A 26624-nucleotide genomic window follows, 5' to 3' on the forward strand; every position below is an offset into this window, starting at 1 on the left:
TCCCCGATTGTATGCAAATATTAATCAATAAAGCAAGATTATGTGTTTTATAAAACATCTTATTTCACACACAGTTTTTGAAATATCGTAGTCATCAAACCCATGTATGTATTTGCTGAAACTGTTAAATGCCTCAAAACTTGCATGATCTATGTAAAATAATGTAAGTTTCTTCATGCTAATGCAAATGAGCAACAGACTTTCTACAAATTTCTAAATAAAGATACCTTAAACAAGATTTAAAAGGCATTTTTGAACTTCTCGGACAAACAGAAATAAGTTTTCAGCAACTGCATACAGAGTTTTGTGACCACCTGCTTATAATTTGAGTCAAGTTGGGGGAAAACTGGGCTTAATGCATGTGTGTCAAGTGCCATCCCAGTTAAGCCTGTGCAGTGCGCAGAGGCTTTTTGGTATGACACTTTAAGCATATGAACTAAGCCCAGTTTACCAAGAGGAAGGCTTATTTTAACGTTTTATTTGCACATTATTTCCACTATTCTTTCCTAGCGGGTAGTTTAATAGATGGTGACGTAGCGTCCGGCAAGGGTAGCATAGTGTACGGGCCGGACGGGGAGGTCATCAAGGTCGGGGAGGCCATCAAATTGTCCGCGCGGCAGTACGAGACAGGCGTGCAGGACATACATGACGCCAATGTCCTGCCGCCTGCCATGATAGGTAGACAACATTCAAGCTTCATTTTAACCCTTAACCACTCAGATGCTTTCACATCTTTGTAGTCCGTAACCAAAAGCAAATTAAATTTAACATCTTTCTTACTAGATACAAGTTTCAAAGCCTTCTTTGCCAACCGAAAGGTACTTATGAGCAGCAAAGAGCATAACACCTGAACAGACTGTGAGTTACTTGCAGGCTGTTCTGGTTTTATGCTGGTTGTGTATACTGTATAGCAATTTCTAGTTTGCTTCAGAGTGGCGAAAGGTTAAATCTCAGGCGTTATTGCTACTATTTTAACTGAAAACAAGTGACTGCAAAATTGAAAAAGGTAGATTTTTTGTGTATGCATATATGAATGCAGAATTTTTTTAGAAAAAACATTAGTATTAATGTTGATAAATCACCCAATATCTTAAATTTTAGGTTTATAAATTGTAGTATGCTGTAAAATGACCAAAAAAATGGTTTATCTAACATGGCTAAATATTTTAAATGTTACAAAATTGTTGTGTTGATATTAAAAATATTAAATGTATATTAACAAATTATGTAAAACATAATATTTAGGAGGACTTTATTACTTTCATGTCTTTTTATTCTTAGTTTACTTTTTAATTTAAAAATTTCCAAGATTTATGGTCCATAGGTAAGTAAACCTGCTAATACTTCTATGTTTCTATAAATTACATTTTGTTTCTAATGAATCTTCTTTTGAAGATAGATAACAATAATACATTGACAATACAAGTGTTGTGTAGAGTTTAGAATATAATTAACAAAGCATGTTATTTAAACACAAAGGTGTGTGGTTAAATTTGTTATGTTTTCAATTTTCTTGCTGGTATATCTTACTTAAAAGAATTTCAATAAAGAATGTTATAATTCTTTGCAGTCTCAGAGTTTTCTGTGTTCAGAGATGTACTTTAGTCAATTGAAATTCATGTCATTGATGTTTTTGAAGACATTTTACAGCCATGGAGTGCTGATATGCCTTATGGCTGAGTGTGTGAAAGGTCATAACCTATATCTATGCCTTTTATTATTTTATTAATTACTTTTACATTAATGATATAATATATTCACCTTTCACCTGCATGCTTATAATTTAGTATATACAGCATCCTTTATTAAATAAACTCATTTTTTTTTAATTGTTATGAAACTATTGTTATCTTGTTATCTTTGGATGTAACACTGTTTTGCTTTAATATTTGTTGACCAGTAAATTTGTTAACATCAGACTTAATATAGGTATATACTATTTTTGTAAATGTTCTAACATCAAATGATACATAATCTTGTGTTTTTAGCCCACCAGATATACTGTTAGCACAGCGCAAACTTTATTCAAAGAATTCTTCTCCAAATGATAAGTTTTTGAGGTGTAATTTTTGTTATGTAAAGTTGCAATATATCGTGTTGTTGATCCAATGGTTTTTACAGACTTAAACTCTTTTTTGCTTACTCAATTACAACAATATTCAGTAGAGCAATCTTTAGGCTCATCTTGGCCTTCTTGTTTTTAAATATTCTCAATTATTCCATGCCATGCCCAGTATTTAACAAAAGCTAAATCCTATGGTTGTCATGGCAATATTGTTGTCATGGTAGACGCGAGCGAGGAGTCGGACACTGAAGCGCCCGATGTGTGGAAGAGCCAGCGACCGCGTTCAGGGCGCCGGTCGGATCAGAGCATTCTCAGACGAAGAGGTATGAAGTGCTTAGTATAGGAGGAATGTTGGGGGATAACCAGGAATCTGCACAGACCGAGCCTTGTTCTGATCAAATGGGTCTTAACGCATGCGCGTCAAGTGTCATCCCAGATTAGCCTGTGGGGTCCTCATTGGCTTATCAGGGACAACACTTAAAGCCTAGACTTGATTTTTGTTTCAACAAGACATACTTTTAAAACCAAAAATTCCTAAAAGGCAGAAAGTATTGTCCCTGATTAATTTGTGTGGACTGCACAGGCTAATCTGTGACGATACTTTACGCACATGCGTTCAGCTACATTTTCCCACAGCGAGAATAATGTGTCATTTATATAAGTAATAATCTAAAAGCACATTCTTAGGAACAGTAGGTAAAGGATGGCTGTTGTATTTTCAAACAGGATTAACTTTTAACAAATTCAACTTTTTGCATTTATATATTTTGATAAACTGCTCAACTATTGTAGGTATTGTAATAATTCAAATAAATAATGAATAAGACGAAGATATTTATTTACATACAATGATTTATTAATTGTTGTTGCTGATTGTATTTGCTCATGTGATTGCTTTGCAAATATGTCATTAGAAAAAATATAAACTTTAACTGTTGCAATTAAATTTTGTGCATGATATGCTTTTCTGTTGTGTTTTTTTAAGTGAGAGTGTTGTAAACTTACATATGTCTGCAAACAGCAAGCTATTAATTACTGTGTGACTTGAAATAAATTATCTGCTTTCTGTAATTCTTTCTTAACCTATTTAACTCCAGTTATTAATTGCTTTCAGTCCTGAATTATGTAAAATATATTTGAATTATTGCTTTTTTTATTGAACTGTTTCAATCTTTGGCTAGGTTCATCTTTCTGCTGTACATGAAAAAAGTGATTAAAATTTACAAAGGGACAATACTCATTTTGAAGGTGTGTTTTTGCCTGTTTCATGACATAATTACTTCCCTTTAGACAGCGTAAATGAGCCCCCAATTCGAATCACAATCACAGGATGTGGTAAGGAAGTAGGGTGAGACACATAGCAGTGTCTATAGATGCAAGAGTTTGGTTACTTTTGTTTTATCAGCTGACAAAATTGAGTTTTTCTCTAGGAATCTTGGCTTAAGAATGTGCATAAATTGTTGTTCCAGTCATTTTCTGCGTAGTCAGCACAGGCTCATTAGGGAACTTTCTGTCTTTATGGACTTTTTTGTTTAAACAAAGTCTTTTCTAAAGTAACGCCCCTGATTAGACTGTGAGGTCTGCAATTACACTTTATGCACATGTATTAAGCCCTGTTTTCTCAGAACGAAGCTCAAAACAATTGTATGTGCAAGCTGTTTGAAATTGCGAGTAAAGAGACTTTATCTTGGCTAGTATTTTTTTTACATGAACCAATACTTCTATTGTCTGAACATGTGTGTCTTTTCATTCATGATGTTGAAGTACAAAATGATTCCTTTCTATGTATAAAACACTAGATTAGTTTTTATACAGCAGCTTATACAAGTAATATAATATTTCCTTGTAGATTATCAATACATAATCCTTTTGTTTTGAATTTAATAAATATTAAAGTTAGAGCAAAGTATGATAATGATGTATGCATAGTTGAACTGAGAAATATTTAATATGAAAATCTGTATTACACCAAAAATGATTTTTTTGCCATCAATTGCCAGTATGCAAGTTTTCCTTAAACTGTGTATGTTGTTGTTATTTTCTATTTAATTTTATTTTTATACAGTTTGCTGACAGAGACCTGTTTGAAGATAATCATATTTTTTTTTAATGTTATGAATGTTTTGTGTGAAAATTGTAGTTTTGCTTAGCCGTAAACAAATCGTTAAATTAAATTTTGTGTTTTAGATTTTGTTGTGGGTCACATTTTCAGTTGTATTTGTAGATGACATTTAATTTTTTTAACATTTAATTGGTTGTTTGTAGTTTCTGTATTTATCAACAATTGGTTGATAAGAGTAATCATGTATCGCATTTTATCTAAGCCGGAAATATCCGAAAGAAAAAAAGATCAGTGACTTTTGGCTAATCACGTCATTGCTTGAGTATCACACAACATTTGGAAGGCAGCATAACCATGGGTTAAATAGAGAACAAGAGATCAATATCCCTGAACTGTTCCAAAGTTTTATCAGATTTGTAGGAGTCAATTTGCTTAAGCTACAACGATAGTTTTATTAATAGTTCAAGATGAAAGTTTTTCTGAAGTGTAACCATGGGTATATATGATTAAAAGACATCAAATTTCCAGAACTGTTATCATAGCTTACTAGAGTTCACAAGGTCAGTTTGCCCATTCTGTAACCATGGTTTGCTACACTTCACCTCCAGAGATTGACCTTCATGGTGGCGACATTGACCCCACACTGTCCATGCACAGCTGGAGTTATGGGGTCCGAGACTTCGAGAAGTCCGACAGTAGACTCAGTTTGCCCAATATAACTGCATTTGGTATTGAAAACTGCTCCCAGTTCTGATTCCCGCCACTTTTTTAACATCACTCACAGTTTGCTATTTTGAGTCATGTTCTGGGAAAACTGGGCTTAATGCATGTTTGTAATGGTTTGTCCCAGATTAGCCTGTGCACATTGCACAGGCTAATGGGGATAACCCTTCAGCTCTTATGTAATATTTTGTTTATAGAAAGTCTCTGCAAAACAAAAATCCAGTGTTTGCAAATAGTGTTGTCCCTGAATGGGCTGTGCAAACTGCACAGGCTAATCTGGGATGATACTCTACATGCATGCATAAAACCTTAGTTTTCCCTTGGTTTGATTTAATCTGCTCCAATCCAGTTCTGATTCCTGTCACCTATTCATTTTAAAATCACTCTCAGTTGGTCCATGTTTGCGATGATGGTATTGAAAACCAAATGATGCATGTGCATTAATCCTCACAGGTAAGCCTGTGCAAACTGGGATGACACTATATGCATGTGCATTTACCAGAAGTCTGCTCATAAAACAGTGGCACTTATTTCTAACATTAACAGTTTACCCAAAGCTTTCCTCTGTGGTATTAAATCTGTAAGAATCCTGACACATGTTCTAGCATATATTTTTATTCTCACTTGGTGTTTCAAACCAACATCCTCGTTTTTTTCAAGTATTGGTATTTAAGGTAGTGCACCTCTAATGGGCACATATCCAAATATAATTTAATTAATTATTTTCATAATCAGCATCATTTCACTGAACTACATGCAAATTTGTAGGTAGGCTTTCCATGCTTTTTAAAAATTATACCGATTTTTTCAAAACCACCCTCACGCTCGGCTTTTGTCCATTTTATTTTCACCCCTGGGGTATATAAAAGTTCAATTATTCATTCAAATTTCCAAATATGGGCATGCAGTTGGTGTGTACAGATGCAGTAAAGGTGTTTTAAGTTTAAACAAGATGAAATAAGTATTCTTTTACAGACATTTATTTTTTACACATTTTTATCTATGGAATAGCGTCATGAAATGTAAGTGATTTCAGCCAAGTAAAAATTGGGTCGGTTAAAAACAAAGTGTCATAAAATTTAAAATAGTATCATTTAAGTTATAGTTTAAACTTAATTTTTTATAGAAACACTATATACAGCAAAAATACCAAGAAATAGACAGATTTACCGTTTACTTTTTGAAATAAAAATGCAACATGCATCATTCGTATTTTTAGCAGTAATTTACCCAATTTAGCCATAACGTTGTTTTAATTTTAAAAATTGAAGGATGTGTATACAATTTTCAACATATTTAACAATAAACATAGCTTATATGCTATATTAAATCAAATTACATTAGAAAAGAAATAAAACGCGTCGCAAAAAAAATGCGATGTCGGCAGGATTTGAACCTGCGTGGGAAGATCCCAAAAGATTTTCAGTCCATCGCCTTGACCACTCGGCCATGACAACTTCACCTAGGTGCGATCTTAAATGAGATATCGATAAGTTAACAGGTAAAAAGGCTAGTCGATCTTTGAAGAAATTGCGAAATCGTATTTTTCAGATGATTATTGGATCAAAGTCAATTTTTATAGTGAAAATAATGTATTCTAAATGAATTAGGTAAACACATATCAAAATTCGAAGTTTGAAAAAAATAAAATGCATCTCTCGTAAATAACCGATCATTAAAGATCGGCATTGATCGTAAAATAAATCGGGAAATCATTAGAGGTGCGCTACCTTAATGATGACTGAGCAACAAAACATGACGGTTTAAACATTACGTCATTTTGACAATGTTATGTTTTTGCTATAAAATGTTTGATAAAGGTTGACTCTTTAAGGTTTATCAGTTGTATTACTTGTACAGTATTATGTTATATATCTCCTCCATTATTTTGCTGTGTCATTCCCATTTTGCCTTTAAACTTTTTTCCGCCATTCTTAATTTTATGTTAACATGGATTGAAGCACCAATTGTTGAATTGAACATCAGTTAGTGTCATATTACTGTGCATGTATGATTTCACAGTTCTTTGATGACTGTTGGCAACTCGACCATTGGCACATCACAGTTTCAAACTCACTTTAATTCTTCTTCCTTCAATATTTGATATTCATGACTTAAACTACCTTTTCAGTATGCAATATTTATAACATCTCAATAAATCAATGTTTTGTTTTGATTTGCAACTTTTGAACTAATAATTTGTTGCATTAGACCCAAAAAAAACTCAGTAAAATGTTCTCATAAACATGATAAGTTGTTGCCTTGTTATGGATGTTATTTAGATGGTAATGGATATTAAACGGAGAAAAATAATTGCCTGACAATTCATGTTTGAGTTAATGTTGGTCTTCATGCTGTTTATTTGAGCCTCCTCCTTGAAGAACTGGGCTTAATGCATGCACGTTTAGTGTCATCCAAGATCATCCTGTGTAGTCTGAACCACTTTCAGCTTTGACAGGAGTTTTGATAATAGTAGACTTACTATAAACAAAAATTTCCTTAATATTGTAAAGTAACCTCACTGTTAAGCCTGTGCAGACTGCACAGTCTCATCTGGTAAGATAATGTATGCACATGCATTAAACCCAGTTGTCACAGAACCAGGCTCTTGTATAATCATTTGTTCCTTACAAATACATTTCCCTCAATAATACTGTTGCTAGGTTGTATATACATTTCCTCCATAAGACTGTAGCTATGTAAGAACAACTACATTTCCCTCTATAAGACTGTTGCTTAGTTACAGGTACATTTCCCTCTATAAGACTGTTGCTTTGTTACAGGTACATTTCCCTCTATAAGACTGTTGCTTTGTTACAGGTACATTTCTCTCTATAAGACTGTTGCTTTGTTACAGGTACATTTCTCTCTATAAGACTGTTGCTTTGTTACAGGTACATTTCTCTCTATAAGACTGTTGCTTTGTTACAGGTACATTTCTTTCTATAAGACTGTTGCTTTGTTACAGGCACATTTCTCTCTATAAGACTGTTGCTTTGTTACAGGTACATTTCTCTCTATAAGACTGTTGCTTTGTTACAGGTACATATCTCTCTATAAGACTGTTGCTTTGTTACAGGTACATTTCTCTCTATAAGACTGTTGCTTTGTTACAGGTACATATCTCTCTATAAGACTGTTGCTTTGTTACAGGTACATTTCTCTCTATAAGACTGTTGCTTTGTTACAGGTACATATCTCTCTATAAGACTGTTGCTTTGTTACAGGTACATATCTCTCTATAAGACTGTTGCTTTGTTACAGGTACATTTCTCTCTATAAGACTGTTGCTTTGTTACAGGTACATTTCTCTCTATAAGACTGTTGCTTTGTTACAGGCACATTTCTCTCTATAGGACTGTTGCTTTGTTACAGGTACATTTCTCTCTATAAGACTGTTGCTTTGTTACAGGTACATTTCTCTCTATAAGACTGTTGCTTTGTTACAGGTACATTTCTCTCTATAAGACTGTAACTATGTAAAAAGTATATTTTCCACACTAAGACTGTAGCTTTGATGTATGAACATCTTTCAGAAGGCCAAGAAGGCATAAACTTTGACAATGAAAGAGAGGCTTGGGAGAATATGAAATCAACAAGTTTTATTGGATCAAAAGCTGGAAGTGAGCCCGTATCTGGTCGTAGTTCCAGAATGTCACCTGAGCGATCAAAAACTGAAATAAAGCAGGGTTCTCCGAGAACGCCTGTTCTACACCGTTCTCACAGTTCCCCGGTGTCAGACCGGTCGGATGTGAGCGGGAAAATACGTTCCCGCACCTCATCGACAGATGCTGGAAAGCCGCTTCGGCCACTGCAGAGCCAACTGAGCCAGATCGAGGGAGTTTCCCAGGTGATCCGGGAACAGACGGAGTTGTCCCACTTCACAGAACGGGAGAAGACTGACCTGAGCAAGGTGTCCGAGAAACTTGACGGGGAATTGTCAGAGATGAAAATGGAATTAGTACCTCCGGCAGAGATTGCTGAAGAGGAGATTGAACATGCTGTGTCTGACGATGCAGATAAACAATCAGGAGAAGTCCAAGCTGAAGTTGAGGCAGAAAAGATTAAATCAACTCTAAGATCTGCCTCTCAGTCGGGGTCTGTGGCAGGATCAGTGAAGGAGGGGGACAGTGATCTAGGTCAAGGTCTGGAAGGTCAAGGTATTCTGACACTGCTGTGCATGCCTCTGGAAACCACAACCCTGTTCTAATTGTGTGTAACCTTTCCCTTCTCCCAGCAGGGTTGCTGATAAACTGTTCACTTCACCACTGTTGGATCTGGTTATGTCACCCTTTGATTTAATATGCTCACATGTCGCAAACAGTACGACTCAAGTTCAACATCTGATCAAGTCAACTTTTTTGTGTTCTATTAAATAACAAACAAATTGTGACCTTATTTATAATAAAAATATTTTCATCCATCTTTATAACAAAAACAACAAAATATGTTTTCTTTGTGGACTTGAGCCCTATTGTTATATAAACTGTTTAAGTTTCAACTACATATTGCAATAATGTTGTAAAAGCTTAAAGTTTGTTCAGAAAATGTACAACATCATTGCACTGAAGCAGTTATTTAATGAATGCATTTTACTTAAGATGTGTTTATATGTCTTACATATGTTCATCTTCTCCTTTCAGCATGTATTAGTAATATTTAGTTATATATTATTTATTTTATGCTTTCCTGTGGTTTATAGAGAAATATCAGTGAATTAAATCTGATAATTTCACTGTTTCAAACAATGAAAATTATCAGTGAAAATTATCGATAATTTTCACTGTTTATGTTAAATGACGTCATTTTTTTAACGAAATGACGTCATTTTCCCAGTGAAATTCTTTAGCTAAACTCTTTAACAATGTATATAAACTGTGAAAAAAGGCATTAAATAAAAAGAAAATGTGTTGGGTTCGGTGGATTATCGATTTAATTCACTCGTGATCATATAAAATACATATTTTCACTCGTGGCTGCGCCAGTCGTGAAAATATTATTTTCTATGATCACTCGTGAATTAAAATCGATAATCCACCGAATCCAACAAATATCCTCTATGTATTATTTTAATTATGCCATTGGTAGGGTGGCATATAGCAGTTGTACTGACTGTCTGTCCATCTGTCTGTATGTCCGGCATTCTGTTTCCTCAAGACTTTCAGATATTTATCTGATTTTGGTGAATGAGTCAACCAGCATGACTAACAGATCTTTAGAATAAATTCATTTTTTCTCTAATTGCTTGCATATTATGACCTGATTTTAAGTGTGCGAGTCTACCTACATGACTTACAGATAGAGTATATGTTTCATTGCGGTTCATTGATTTTTTTTATGAAGTAACTGGCCTTGGACTTAAAAATGTTCTTTTAAAGAACACTTTTCCCCCACAAAAAATCGAAAATCTTTCAGATACTTTTTTATCTTTATTGACAGATTAAATTTGAGTTTTATTCCGGTCCATGGATTTTTTATTTTGAAGGCTAGTAATTTGTATGTAACTTTCAAGTCATGATATTTTTAATTCATGATATTTACAAGTCATGATATTTTCAAGTCATGATATTTTCAAGTCAGTATATTTGCAAGTCATGATATTTTCAAGTCATGATATTTGCAAGTCATGATATTTTCAAGTCATAATATTTGCAAGTCATGATATTTTCAAGTCATGATATTTGCAAGTCATGATATTTTCAATGGGGTTATAGCTGCTGTGCAGCTTCAAAGTGACGTACGGGGCATTGTGTTTCACAAACACAACTCTTGTTATTTCTTACTAGCTTGATACATGTATGAGTTAATTTATCAACACAACATAATGTTATGTATGACTCACAGTGTTTTATAACAAAGATTACTAAACTTGTTTATGCTAACAAAATTGACAACATTTGTTTTGTGCTTGCTGTGTTTTGTTTGCTGGTGACCGTGTGTGTTCAAGAGCATTTGATTGTTTTTTAGTGCTAACGTCAGATTGTAGAATCAGTTAGTGTTTTGTTTGTTTTTTGCTTATAAAGGAGTTTTATAATTGTAAAGATATGTAACTGACATCCCTTAATTTTAGAGATTTACCATGAGATCTTAATAAATCCATTTGGCAGAGATTCAGTTTTTAGCTCACCTGTCACGAAGTGACATGGTGAGCTTATGTGACCGTGTGATGTCCGGCGTCCGTTGTGTGTGCATGTGTGCCTGTGTGCGTCCGTCCGTCAACAATTTGTTTGTGTAGACAATAGAGGTCACAGTTTTCATCCAATCTTTATGAAATTTGGTCAGAATGTTTATCTTAATGAAATCTGGTTTGGGATTGTATTTGGGTCATCTGGGGTCCAAAACTAGGTAACTAGGTCAAAAGCTAGGTCAAATAATAGAAAAACCTGGTGTAGACAATAGTGGTTGCAGTTTTTATCCAATCTTTATGAAATTTGATCAGAATGTTAATCTTGATGAAATCTGGGTTGGGATTGTATTTGAGTCATCTGGGGTCAAAAACTAGGTCACTAGGTCAAATAATAGAAAAACTGTCAACTATTTGTTTGTGTAGACAGTAGAGGTCACAGTTTTCATCCAATCTTTATGAAATTTTGTCAGAATGTTTTTTTTTATGCAATCTGGGTTGGGATTGCATTTGGGTCATCTGGGGTCAAAAACTAGGTCACTAGGTCAAAAACTAGGTCACTAGGTCAAATAATAGAAAAACCTTGTGTGGACAATAGAGGTCGCAGTTTTCATCTAATCTTTATGAAATTCGGTCAGAATGTTAATTTTGATAAAATCTGGGTTGGGATTGTATTTGGGTCATCTGGGGTCAAAAACTAGGTCACTAGGTCAAATAATAGAAAAACCTTGTGTAGACAATAGAGGTCACAGTTTTCATCCAATTTTATGAAATTTGGTCAGAATATTTGTCTTGATGAAATCTGGGTTGGGATTGCATTTGGGTCATCTGGGGTCAAAAACTAGGTCACTAGGTCAAATAATAGAAAAACTCTTGTGTAGACAATAGAGGTCACAGTTTTCATCAGATCTTAATTAAATATTGTCAGAATGTTTGTCTTGTTTAAATCTGTGTTGGGATTGAATATGGGTCATCTAGGATCAAAAACTAGGTCACTAGGTCAAATTAAAAAAACAAGTTTTGTAGACAGTAGAGGTCACAGTTTTCATCCAAACTTAATTAAATTTGGCCAGAATGTTAATCTTGATGAAATCTGGGTTGGGATTGTATTTGGGTCATCTGTTGTCAAAAACTAGGTCACTAGGTAAAATCATAGAAAAACCTTGTGTAGACAATAGAGGTCATAGTTTTCATCTGATCTTAATGAAGTAAGGTCAGAATGTTTATCTTGATAATATCTGATTTTGGATCGTATATGGGTATCTGGGGTCAAAAATTAGGTCACCGGGCCAATTTTAGTAAAACCTTGTGTAGATGAAAGAGGTCACAGTTTTCATCACGTCTTAATAACATTTTGTCAGAATGTATTAATTAATGAAATCTTTCTTGGGATTGTATATTGGTCTGATAGAATTTGAGCTGATGTAGCAAGGTTAGTCAGGTGAGTGATTCAGGGCAATCATGGCCCTCTTGTTTCAAGAAGAGTTTTGTTTTTGAAGCTGATTGTTTTAAATGGTATTTTTAACACAGTAAAGTTATTTCACAAGCTTGAGAATGTTTGTTCATTTAATGCCATTTTAATAAGTAGACTTAGTAGGTTTTCTTTATTGGCCATAGCATAACCTTGTGAATACTCTCAATATAATGATCCTTTGCCCAATCATCATGAAGCTTGCTATGAATATTTTGTTCTAACAATATCTTGGCTTATCTCTTAAATGCTTATGGAAACATCACAGAAGCTGCTCAGAACAGTACAGTTTCTTCAGGGTTTCAGGTGAATGACCTAAGGACTTTTAGTTGTTGCAATCACATTTTCATTACTGCAGCAATCATCACCATGGGCTCATGACTTCAGGCATTGTTGCCATGGTTTCTACACATGTTGTTGCTTTGGTTACAGAGTCTCCACGTTCCCAGGTGACCGAGCAGGACATTATTGACAAGCTGACGTCTCATGCGAGCCAGATCGCTGACAGCGTGCTCAGTCTGAATGACGCCGGACAGGTGCTTGAAGAGGATATCAGGGTAGGCAACTATGTGGGGCGTTTACAGATTTTAATTTTAATTTTAAATAAGTTTATGAAGGATATTGTCGGATGTTATAAACCATTCAAGAACTTTAATCATTTCAGTATTTTTCTCAAATAATACTGTAATAAATGTGAAAATAGCATGTTAAAAAATACTTGTTTAGAGAGAAAAATTAGAATACTGCTTCTATTTTTGTGTGCAGAGACTTATTAACTATTAACACAGTCACCTTCTAGGAGAACAGGTCTATTGTGGCATGTGAAGTTGCTATTTTATCTTTAAAAACTGAATGTAAACTTTTGCTGAAGAATAATTGGGTCTGTGAAATACATTTTTCTATTAGATAAAAAGTTTTTGTTAATTTTGACAATTTAAGCTAACATCAGAGCACAACATGCTCATGGTTAGCTATTGGCACCCCATGATGTCCGTCCTTCTGTGACACCTGTGTGTCTGTAAACCTTTTCTTAAAATGACATCTCCTGATCAAAACCTTTAACAATATTTTTTCTTTAAACTCTAAAGCCCAAGGATTTCATTATGTGCTATGAAGAATCATCTAGATGTCCTCTATACGTTTTTTGTTCAAATTATGCCCCTGTGTTAAAAAATGGCCTTGCCCAGAATTCCAAATTTTGCATTATAAAACTTATTATGGAATATCTAATGTAAAAACGAAGCCCGAGGCTTTCATAATTTTGATGAAGGATTGTCCTTAGGTTCTTTACAAAGTTTTTTTGGAATCATGCTCATTGAGATAAAACTGGCTTTGCCCAAGGTGTCATTTGTTTTAAATAGACATAGCATACATATAGAGAAAACCTTAAACATTGACAGAAATGTAAAAATTCATATTTGCTATGTGGTCAAGTTTTTTTAAATTATGCCCACAGTGGCCTACTGTTGATGTTAACGAATTATACATCTACTTATTTAGGGATCATCTTTGAAAATCTTTCAGTGTGAAACAGAAAAGCTCATGGCTTTCATATTAAGAATTAGCACAATCTAGAGGTCCTTTTCAAAGTTAATTTAAATCATGCTCCTGGGATGAAATCTGACCATGCGCCAGGAGTAACATGATTTTTAGCTCGCCTGTTTTCTGAGACAACACAAGGTATTGTCATAGCACGCTCGTCGAACGCCGTCCAGCGTCCGCTATGCTGAAACCTTAACATTGGCTCTAAAATCTATGTGCTTCCACCTACAACTTTGAAACTTCATATGTAGCTTCATTTTGATGAGTTCTACACGCCACACCCATTTTTGGGTCACTAGGTCAAAGGTCAAGGTAACTGTGACCTTTAATATATATATAAAAATCTTGTGACAGGCTTTCATTTATTAAAAACTGCACCCACAGCCGATCGGCGCGTTGGCACCCGTTCTGGGGTGCTCTTGTTATAGTCTGACATAGTTAAATAAATTGAAAACAATCTCTCTGTTGAGCAGTCATCAGGTGAGCGCCAAGAATCATTAGTGTTCTCTTGTTTCTTCAATAAGGATATTCAGGAACAAGACATTTAAGAAAAATATATAAGAAGTTTTTCATTCAATAATTTGGACACTAGCCTGTGAAAATTGTTTACAAACATTTCCTATTTGTAATGTGGTTTCCTCTTACGTAAATTGTGTTTAAAAAAAAAAGGATTTTATCTTTGTATAGAGAATTCTAAGTGTTCTGCATGTATTCTGTCTGATGTGCTAACATGCTTACATAATCAAGATTTCTGAAGCTTTTTGATCTTATTTGACATTTAGACAGTTTCAAGTTTTCATGGTTTGCTGTGAATAATATTTAAAAAAATAAATAAATATAATTTTCTAAAAGGGATATTTTGTTTTGTTGTGCTTATCCTACACTTTTTTCATTTGAAAGTCTGAATGCATAAAACTGTAAGTGATTCAGCACCAGCAAATGCTTTTCTTTGAATTTTACCAGTATTTTGTACTCGAGCAACACTTTGGGAAAATGGGACTAAATGCGTGTGCTTAAAGTGTTATCCCATTTTAGCCTGTGTGGACTGCACAGGCTAACCTTGGACAACGCTCTACGCACTTGCAATAAGCCCTGTTTTCTCAGAGCAAGGCTCATTTTTATTTAGAGAATATTGTTTACATTTTTATTCAGATACTTTTTGCACGCTTGTGAGTTCATAAACTATCAGGTCTGGTTGCATTGGTTTCTTGGGTATGTTTGTATTTGGTGAACTGTATTTGGACTGCATTAGTAACGTATAGCATTGCATGATGTCAACATAGCCGACTGTAAAATAATGGATATAGCATTAAATAGCAAAACTATTTTAACATTTCATGCTCTCACAGAGGGGGGGGGGGGGGGGGGACATTTGGCATTGCACTGGCCTGTTCATCAATTGTTCTGAACATCCAAATGCATGTCCTGAAGCTACAGTGGCATAGAGGTGACATTCACTCCTCTTCTTTTAAATTGCACTCCTCTTTTTTCTGGCCATGAGTTTGCTATGTCGTGGCCACAAGTTACTAAGTCGAGGCCACGAGATAGAAAAAAGAGAAGTGTAAAACTAAATAAAAAAGGAGTGCAATTAAAAGAAGAGCAGTGCAGTAAATGAAGGAGGGGTGCATTATACAGAGGAGAGAATTTTATCTCGAAGGAACGAGTTAGTGAGCCAATCAAATTTTGCGTAACGTGCAAATATTCTGTATGCATATATATAGCTGGCCAAAGCGGGCTTTTACTGTGATGATTACTTCCCTTTGTATAAAGATCATCATGGACGACCATATGGAACAATTTGATTGGCTGACTAACTCGTGGCCAAGTCGGGATCTTGAGATAGCTAAAGTTCTCTCCTCTTTCGAATAATGCACCCTTTCTTTATTTACTGCACAGCTCTTTTTTTTTATTGCACTCTTTTGTTTAATTTTACACTCCTCTTTTTTCTATCTCTTGGCCTCGACTTAGTAACTTGTGGCAACAAGTTAGTATATCGTGCCCTTGAGTTTCTAAGTCGAGGCCACGAGATAGAAAAAAGAGTTCAATTTAAAAAAAGAGGAGTGAATGTCAGCTCTATGCCACTGTATGAAGCCTACACTTACAACTCCTCTTAAACTACTAGACGGAAGGGTTCACATTTAAATGACATAAATGTGTGGATTAATGTAGATAGATACATTTTGGCCATGACGATTTTTGGCTGTTTTTTTCACTATGGAATATATAGTCCCAAAATGTTTTGTTTTCAACTCCTCTTTTACTACTGGGTGCATCTTGCTCAAACTAAAACAATTGAATGGCCTTAATGTGTAGATTAAGAAAGAAATTTTAATTGTGAGAAGTTTTTGCAGAATAATAGCCCTTAACCTGATTTTCCACTGTAGAATATAATTTAAGTCTCGCAATTGTCTGTTTTTAACTCCTCTTTAACTTCTGGGTGGAATCTCGCTCAAACATACACAGTTGGATGCATTTTCTTATAATTTGATTGCCAAGAAAGGAATTTGAGATGTAACAAGTTTTTGTGGAATAATGCCCCTTTTTCACTTTGGAATATAATGTCTCAAAATTTGTGTTCTCAACTCCTCTAACTACTTGGCTGAATGTGCTCAAATTTTTATAGGTGATATATGATCCTTTTTGTAAGAAAGACATTTTGATTGCAAAGAGTTTTGGCAGAATTATGGCTTTTGTGTTTGTGTAAACATGTCTTGTGGTGGCATCAGTTTCTGTGACACAATTTTAGTAAGTTCTTTACAAAACATATAGAACTTATATATGTCATGCAAGAATTATCAAAGATGTTTGATCCATAATTAAATGTGATTAAACTTGATAGTGGTACTTAATGCGCAATTTGTGTAGAAATAAATACATACACATTATAATTATGGTGATCAACCAGTCTTTCCTGTTTATTACACATATATTTAAAGCAAAAATATGGTGGCCAAGTGCAAAACTATGATACGTTATTGGTACACGAGATATAACTTTACTCGTTTGGTTTTGCCACAGAGAGGGTAATCACGTGACAAACAAGATGGCGACGTCCATGCAGAGGCAGGTATTTTTCGTTGTTTTATACCCTGTATTACTTGTATTATTATTTTTTATTCCGCTCACTTTCCAGCCATATTAGGAAGAAAGTTACTGGCTTTTATTTTATAGTAATATTCGCTCTATATCCGGACTTTACTTGGTGCGAAATTTCTTAGCGAGATCACCTAATTAGTGTTCCACTAAGAAAATTTGCGGGGAGTAAAGTCCAGATATAAAGCGAATTTAAATACAAAATAAACACTGATCACCTTTTTACTGATATGGCTGGAAAGTGAGCGTCATTTAACAAATAAACAGAAGTAATAAATGGTATAAAACGGCGAAAAATAACCGTCTCAGTATGGACGTCGCCATCTTGACTATCACCTGATTACCCTCTCTGCATAAAGTATTAATATACTGTTAAGTTGTTTACTACCAATTGACACTGATAAGTTTAGTTTGTATTTTTACATACTGGTATATTTGCACCGATATGTTTGTTTATTAAAAGAGTATTTGGCAAAAAATGTATGTATGTTGTGGGGTCTTACACATGCTATATTTATGTAGGGAATGTTAAAAATTTTGTTAGCTCATCTATTTTTTGAAAAAAAAAATGAGCTATTGTCATCACCTTGGTGTCGGCGTCTGCGTCAGCGTCGGCGTCGGCGTCAGCGTCAGCGTCCGGTTAAGTTTTGTGTTTAGGTCCACTTTTCTCATAAAGTATCAAAGCTATTGCTTTCAAACTTGGTACACTTACTTACTATCATGAGAGGACTGGGCAGGCAAAGTTAGATAACTCTGGCGTAAATTTTGACAGAATTATGTGCCCTTTTTATACTTAGAAAATTGAAAATTTGGTTAAGTTTTGTGTTTAGGTCCACTTTATTCCTAAAGTATCAAAGCTATTGCTTTCATACTTGCAACACTTACTAACTATCATAAGGAGACTGTGCAGGCAAAGTTATGTAACTCTTACTGGCATTTTGACAGATTAATGGCCCCTTTATACTTTGAAAATTGAAAAAAAGTTTTGTGTTTTGGTCCACTTTACTCCTAAAGTATCTTAGCTATTGCTTTCATACTTGGAACACTCGCAAACTATATTAAGGGGACTCTACAGGCCAAGTTGCATAACTCTGGTTGTCATTTTGACGGAATTATGGTCCTTTTTTGACTTAGTAACTTTAAATATATGGTGTTAAATTTTGTGTTAACATCCACTTTACTTCTAAAGTATCAATGCTATTGCTTTCAAACTTCAAATACTTTCATACTATCATGAGGGTACTGTACCTTGCAAGTTGAATTTTACCTTGACCTTTGAATGACCTTGACTCTCAGGGTCAAATAATTAAATTTTGATCAAATTGCCATAATTTCGTTATTTATGATCAGATTTGATTGATACTTTGACAAAACAACTCTTACCTGACATACTACAATAGACTCCACCCAAACCATCCCCCATGCCCCCCCCCCTCCCCCCCCCCCTCCCCAGAATTCCCCCCCCCAAAAAAAAGTATTTTTTTGTTGTTGTTGTTGAAAGATCATCTTATAAATGACCACACCCTCACACTATACCCCCCGACCCCCCCCCCCCAATTTTTATATATATTTTTTTGAAACATGGTTAAAAAACAAAACAAAAATATTTATTTTTATTATTTTATTTTTTGAAAGACCGTCCAGCTATCCCACCCAAGAATCCCTCCGCATTTTTTTATAATTTTTTTTTCCATTTTTATTTCTTATTTTTGGAAGATAATGTAATAAATGACCACACCCCCACACTATACACCCCTCTCCACCCCACACCTCCATCTTTTTTGATTGAAGTATTGAGATAGGTCCCTTCACCTTTAAAAAGAAAATAGATGAGCGGTCTGCACTAGAAGGCGGTGCATTTGTTATACTATATATCCTTAAATAGGATTCCAATGAAGAAATACTTAATTCACATTATTTTGATTAAAGGTGAATATTTTGCCTATATAATGAGTAAATACATTTATAATACATGAACATTAACTTGAGAAATTATTATTTAAAAAAAGTATAATATAGTAGCATTATGTCTATGTACAATACAAGTAATTAATAGAAATTTAGGTATTTCAGAACGTTTTAGGTAGATATTAGCATAGACACATTTCAGCATGAAACTAGAAATTTTTAAAGATTTTTTTTGTTAATCTATTTTTGTAGATTAACTAGTTAAGCACATCTATATCTTACATAATTGCATGTGTGTGTATAACATCATGTAGAGAGCAGCGGCACTTTGGATGGAGACCCACCCGCCGAGAGAAATCTCTAGAAGTCAGTCTGTGCAGGACCTTCCTGATAATGTAAGAGTTATCCCCCCTTCCACAATTCCCCGTCCTGTTTCCTTCTGTGTTTTTTTTTATCTCAATTTGAAAATTTGTGGTACCTACACTGTCCTGTTTTCTTCTAACTGAAGTGTTGACAGTTATGTCCCTTTTTATGATTCCTTCTACTTTTATTTATCGACCTCAAAGTTTTGGTAGTTTCTTTGCAATCTTGTTTTCTTCTTACTGTATTTCTCTCTTAATGCAAATAGTTTCATTAGTTCCCTTCCTGTCTTGTTTCCTTTTAACAATATTTATCTTTCAATTTGAAAAGCTTTGTCAGTAACTTTAATTTCATTTTTTGTTTTGAATGTTTTTATACCCCCACAAACAAAGTTTTGGGGGGTATATAGGAGTGAGCTTGTCTGTCGGTCTGTCCGTAATAAGTGTCCGCTCTCTAATTCAAGTTGTTTTCATCCGATCTTCACCAAACTTGGTCAGATGTTGTATTTAGATGATGTCTAGGTCAAGTTTGAATATGGGTCATGCCGGGTCAAAAACTAGGTCACGGGGTCACTAAGTGCGTTTAAAAGATTGAGTATGGTGTCCGCTCTCTAATTCAAGTAGTTTTCATCGGAGCTTCACCAAACTTGGTCAGAAGTTGTATCTAGATGATGTTTAGGTAAAGTTCGAATATGGGTCATGCCGGGTCAAAAACTAGGTCACGGGGTCACTTAGTGCGTTTAAAACATTGAGCATGGTGTCCGCTGTTTTTTGTGAAGACAACATGTAAAATATTCTGTGTCAATGCTGCATGTGGGGGTATTCGTCACGTCTGTGACAAAGCTCTAGTTATCTCTATTTGAAGAGGTTTTGTAGTTTCCCCCTTTATTGGTGCCTTCTAACTTTTTAATGATTTTTAGTAACTTCCATTTCCTGATTTCTAGAGACCATTTCCCTTCAGCTGTTAATCTTTCACATTTACCTCCCTTTCTTGTTACCTTTGTATTTGTTTCTTTCAAAATAACAAGAACTTTTTCAGTTTCATATGTTTTGCTGTTTCGCTCTTTTTTTACATCCAATTTCAGAATAGCTTTTTCAGTAATCTTTCTTGTCTGTTTCATAGAATTCTTCTGTAAATGCTTTTGTATAATTTGCAAAATATCAGAATACTTTTTTATATATAAATATATGCATGCTGTTTTTTGCCACTCTTTTGCACTCTGTTAGACTTCTTGTAGCATGGTTCACATTTCTCTTATAAATTAAACAGTGGTGGATGGTAATTATCACAATCTATAGACAATTTTTAATTTGCTAGAATAGTCAGCGTCAGTTTGCAGAAATATTACTAAAGGTATTTTCATGACATATACTCTTTTTTATACACAACAAATGTTTCTTTTAATATTAAAATATCAGTTTAAAATCTTGTGTTGAAGTTGTGTTCACTGCCTGAACACATACTGAAGGTACATGTACATGGAGAAAGAAGGTTGTAAAATGTTGTCATATCTATCTGGTCAATGTAACGTTGTGCTATGATCAAGTCCCCATTAAAGAAGTGAAAATATATTGCTGTTAAGCTGCTGTTTTGGGGGTCTGTTGTCACTTTCTCTTGAATTGTTAACTAAATATTGAATGAAAAATTGCATAATAAATTAATTGACATGAAAAGTGATGTTCTTTGTTTAGTTAATGAGGATCACCCGTATGCATGTTATGGTATAAAAGTTAATGTTGTTTTTAATAAAAAGGGTGAGGTATATTCTTTGTGCAAAAGAAAAGCCTCTATTTGTGCATTATTGGGTATTTTGGTTCCAACACTTTTAATATATTGGAATGTCTGGTAAAATGGCTGATGTTTAAAATTGCAATTCATGATTAGGTGAGTGTTTTTGCTATGTACGGCTAAAAGGTCTTTAATACAAACTAAGTATGTGCTTGAAAGGTGACTACTGTAAATTGTATACTGTTTATTCTCTAATACATGTACATGCCCCTTCTTTAATAAAAGACCCGTCTTTTATTTTATATACATAAAATTATGTGCAAAATTAATCCTTTTGTTTGCTTTAAAATAGTCCTTGCAAATACATGTGTAAGGTAAATCTTTGAATAAAATGTTTGAAAAATGAGCAACACATTTAAATTATTATAATTTTCTCATAGTGGTATATAATGATACAATAATGCCATTATTTGACCTCTAACACCCCCCTTTACAAAAATGTGAGACCCTCTGGGGGCGTTTATTATAGAATACACTGTATGTGTTGTTGGTGCTAGGAGTCAACACGAACAAGCCTCGTTCTGGAAAAAAGGTGCTGAGTAAAATTCATGTGTGGACAGTATCATCTGAGATAAACCTTTGTAGTCTGCACAGTCTGATCAGGGACACAACTTTTCACTTAAACTGGACTTTTGCTAGAAGAGACTTTCTTTAAACAACAAATCCCATATAAGCAGAAAGTGTCGTCCCTGATTAGGGACAACAGTTTACTCACAAAACTAGCGGTCAAACATTTGCACGTTGCAGCTTTTTAAAAAATTATTAAAACCATTATTGACACTTTGCTCACTTTGCCCTGTTGTCTCAGAGCAAGGTATGTTAATTGCTGCTGGTCATGGGATTCATAATTGCGAGGACATTCAAAAAGGCATCCTGGATAAATAAACTAAATTGATTTCCTTTCAAATAATAACAATTATTTAATACTTATACAATAATAATCATACAAACAGGCTAATTTTGGTTTATTAAATAATAAGTATATTATACACATGTTGATGTTATGCCTTTCATTAGTAATATATATTTAGTCTGTCAATAAGATTTTTTGTGAAGCACACTCAAATGGTTGACTGTATATCGTTTGCATCTTAGTTTGTCTGGATTGTGACTTTCTCATTCATAATGCAATTTTAAAATAACTTTACCATTGTAAGACAATCTGTTGTGTGTAAAACTCGTTTCCTTACATCAAAGGTCAAGGTAACACTCAGAGGTCAAAGGTCAGTTGGGCCATAAAGAGTTTGTTCTGAGTGTAAATTTGTAATTCATCATGCTATTATAAAATACTTTTCCGCAAATGTTCACCATGAGCATTCCATGGGCTATTACTGTCTCCATAACTCAAAGGTCAAGGTCACTGTTAAAGGTAACATTTGGCCATAAAACAGTTTGTCTGGATTGTAACTTTTATCACTTAACCTTGCAATTGTTAAATAATTGATCATACATTTTACCATGTGGAGAAAGTATGTCATTCCTTTGGCAAAGGTCAAAGTCAAACTAGAGGTCAAACATTTGCACGTTGCAGCTTTTAAAAAAATTATTGAAACCATTATTGACTCTTTGCTCAATATCTTTCAGCATACTGTATCCATATTCTGTGTACATGTTATAAATAGTTTTTGTTTGCGTGTATAAAATTCAACTGCCCATTATTCAGGTTATAATTTCAAAATCCAATTTTAGCCTGATAAATATGTCCTCAGCCTGGTGGCTGTATTGCTTGGATACCCGCACAGATCTTGATACTTCAAGATGTTGTATTCATTTTTGTGTGCAAAATGTAGGGTTGAGGTAAGCATTATGCATTGCCGTGTAGTTTTGTGTGTTTGGCTTTGCACTAATATCCAGTATAAAACATTGTTTGAATAAACATGCAATCAGTTTAATAATATAATTTGTATTGCTATAACCTGATATAGAAAATGAATTAAATCACAAAATAAGTTCTAATTAAGATAGTCACAGCTTTTAACGATTTCTGCACTGTTCAAATAAATATAACAATTAACTTTTTTTTTTTGTTCATTTTGCATGACATGACATGTTTTATTTTATTGAACCTGTTGTTATATCAAATCTACCATTTTGCTAAATGTGACCTTTGGGTTAAATTGGACAGTTGGGCTGTTGTAGACGGTGATTCAGGAGGTGATGAAGGCAACCAAGAGGAAGAGCGCCGGACCGACCGTGGCAGAATACCGGGCCAAAATCAAGGGGAACCTCTTGACTGCACGTAAGTCTTGTAACTGAATTATTTGCTTGAAAAAAATTATAATATGGATGCAATAGTAAAAGTTAAATTGAGACTTGCTTTGGGAAAATGCAATTCATTGACAGCTCACTGGTTTCTAGCTGACAATAGCCATCAATTATGAGCAGTGTATAACCAGGCAATGGGCATGTAATTCACTGAAAGCACATTTGGCTTCCAACAAACAATAGGCAATTCATGATGTATAACCAGGCAAAAGACATGCAAATTATTGGTGATACATTTGTTCCCAGTCTTGCAATTGTAACCATTGTCACTACCAGGCAATATGCGTTGAATTTAGTAACAACACACTGGTTTCCTGCTGACAATATGCTATTGATTGTTAACAGTATATTACCAGGCTAAGCATTATTGTCCCCTACCAGTGGGGTTTGTGCTCTGTGTGTTAGTGAGTCAGTCAGTCAGTCAGTCAGGCAGTCAGTCAGGCAGTCAGTCTGTCACACTTTTCTGGATCCAGCAATAACTTTGAAAGTTCTTCATATTTTTTCATGAAACTTGAAACATGGATAGATGGCAATATGGAGATTATGCATGTCATTTCATTTTGTTCCTACGTCAAAAATTCTAGTTGCTTTGGCAACAACAACATAAAAATCTGACAATGGTGGAGTTTCACCGGTAGGGAACCATATTGCTTGACAATAGCCTTGTTATTCCTCCAGTATACTCAAACAAAGGAGGGGGGGGGGGGGGAGAGGGTTTTGAAATGCAGCTTGTCCATCCATCATTTGGTCAGTCTGTCTATACCACTTTCTTGACCTCTTCATATTTCTTATACGATTTAACAGATTTTCATAAAACATGCATCCAATGTTAAGTGCATTAAGGTGATGTGCAGAAGGCATGAGTCTGTCAGGCAGACAACCAAGGTCAAGGACATACTTCAAGGTCAAAGGTTTTAGCTGCTATTGTTATGTTCACTTATACGCTATGAAGGATTGTTTTGTTTTTTTTAAACATGCCGTAAATATTTAGGGTATTGAGACGACATGCAGAAGGTTTGAGTCAGTCATGCGGGCTCTTGGTCACAGTGGTACTTCAAGGTCAGATGTTTGAGCCTCCTTTTTTGTACTTTTTCCATACCTCCTTTATCCTTTGTAGGATTTGTATGAGACTTAGCTAAAAGTTTGGATTAAAATTGTAATGACCAAGATTCTTTTACATTTTCTGTAGTTTAACAACACTTATGTATTGAAGAATCTTTGAATTACAACAAAATAAAACCATGTGACTGCACACTTCTCTTTTCTTCAGTTGCTAAGGCGACAGGTATAAACCAAGAGGACATTCCTGGTGATGCAGAGATTGATCCTGATCTTCTTGATCAGCTGGCGAAGGATTCGCTGAAGCCTGAAGACATTGAGATCGTCCATGATGCAGAGTCCGGACGCAGCTTCATACGATCGAGAAACCGTATGATCAAAGAGGCGATGGGAGGGGTCGAGAAGGGGCACATATACCAGCCCGCAAAAAGTAAGGGCACATCTTCTAATGTTAATTTTTTCATTTTATTACTTGTTATGTTGAACTATTGGATTACTGGTTTACTCATTAAATAATGTTTAAGCTATGATTTCAATTTGATTGACGTTTGGGATGAAAATTAAAATTAATATAAAGCAAATGTATGTTCTTAAAACAAATGGATTTGAAATATAAATGTAATTATTACATATTTTACATACAAACAACATGAAGAAATTAAACACTTATGATAATTGCTTAGTTTAGTTTACTTTAAACTATTTATTTGAGCTCAATTGTATTAAAAAAAGCCTAAGGCTTATTAAAACGCTCTCGAGTCTGTTTCCTGTGTAGAACCAGTAATTGATGGCTATGTTAGAGACCTAAAAAACGCTACCATAGTGGGGACCGTACCCATTGCCTTATTGCTTATATTATTATATCATTTAAGCAAATAGCAAATATTTTGAAAACATTGTTACCTTATTTATCAATACAAAATCACCCATTTATAGAAAAAGTGAACTGGTTAAGAGTTCCAGATGGGAAGGCCAATATTTATTCTAAATGGTCAAGGAAGGGTAAGGTAGTGCTTACAAATTATGTAGATGATTCACCCCACCCATTTTTACTTGAACATTGTGCAGTAAATGTACGTGGCCTTTCTTGTAAAATGTTGTATTATAGCTTTCAATAAAAACAGCAGAAAATGTACTACATTTTGATCAATTTTCACTGTTTTTTTTCTTAGATTTGTGGATTTATTCCTTTTATTTTTAATGAAGTTCTTCATGAGAACTAGAATGATCATCCTATGTCATGAACGTGCAGTTTATGTGGTGCCTGGTCAACTTTTAGCTTCTTTCCAGTCAAGAAGCCATGTTTTTATGCTCCCCATATATATATATATGGGGAGCATATAGTTGCCAGTTTGGGGTTCCTAATACTTAATTCCGTCACACTTTTGTTACCGATCTCTTACATACAGTCAAACCTGAATTCAGCGGTCAGTCAAGGGAAATTATCAAAGTGACCGTTGTCCACAGGTGACCGTTGAATTTGGATCACAATTTTAAGAAGGTTGGTCAGTTGGTAGTATTACTACGTCGTTACCCCACCCAGTCGTTTGAATACAGTGTAAAACAAATGCTCATTGCATTAACAAAGCATAATAACAGCATTAACTTACGCGTGTACATTGAATAATAGAGAATAATATCTTTTAGATTGATTTAATTTCATATTGTTAAATTAAACAATGACTTTATCAACGCTGGTATAATTGTTTACTCATGCATCTCATTCATTTAGTAAATAAAGCTTTTCACGTTCCGTTGACGTCACGTCCGTAAAAGTCTAAAAAGCGGATTTGGTGTCATAAACCGATAGTACGGTGTAATTGTACCGTTCTAATTCAAAGAAATAGCGGTCATTTTATTTAGCGATAATTACTTTCAACAAGTCATAAACTCTGATATATTTTCTTTTGAAGATACCCCCACAATAATCCCCAGAAAAGAAACCTTCTCAACACCTTATAATTTGTTTACTCGCAGCGGGCCGCTTTTATAATATCATAGACAATTACCGCTTTCAGACGCTTTAAACGTAAAAATAGACAGACAAATAATGTGCTGTGTTTTTAATTTTTGCGACTCAACGACTGACGCGTGACCGTTGATTTCAGGTCAAACATGAATTTCGGAGTGGAATATAGTGGCCGTTGGCCCTTATGGTCAGGTG

General features: G+C 34.6%; 1 protein-coding gene across 3 annotated transcripts in view; it reads left to right on the plus strand.

Annotated features, from left to right (window-relative positions):
* Window positions 1-26624, plus strand: part of LOC127847142 (titin homolog) — a 142712-nt gene that overhangs the window by 59062 nt on the left and 57026 nt on the right. For 2 of the 3 annotated variants that reach the window (XM_052378820.1, XM_052378821.1), the window contains exons 12-18: window positions 511-678; window positions 2290-2388; window positions 3356-3400; window positions 12878-13002; window positions 19303-19383; window positions 23276-23375; window positions 24672-24890. In XM_052378820.1, coding sequence (XP_052234780.1) covers window positions 511-678; window positions 2290-2388; window positions 3356-3400; window positions 12878-13002; window positions 19303-19383; window positions 23276-23375; window positions 24672-24890 — 837 coding nt within the window. The remainder of the gene's footprint in view (window positions 1-510; window positions 679-2289; window positions 2389-3355; window positions 3401-12877; window positions 13003-19302; window positions 19384-23275; window positions 23376-24671; window positions 24891-26624) is intronic. The other variant, XM_052378822.1, reaches the window with a different exon arrangement.

The sequence above is a fragment of the Dreissena polymorpha genome, chromosome 10, assembly GCF_020536995.1.
Source record: "Dreissena polymorpha isolate Duluth1 chromosome 10, UMN_Dpol_1.0, whole genome shotgun sequence".
Taxonomy (NCBI): domain Eukaryota; kingdom Metazoa; phylum Mollusca; class Bivalvia; order Myida; family Dreissenidae; genus Dreissena; species Dreissena polymorpha.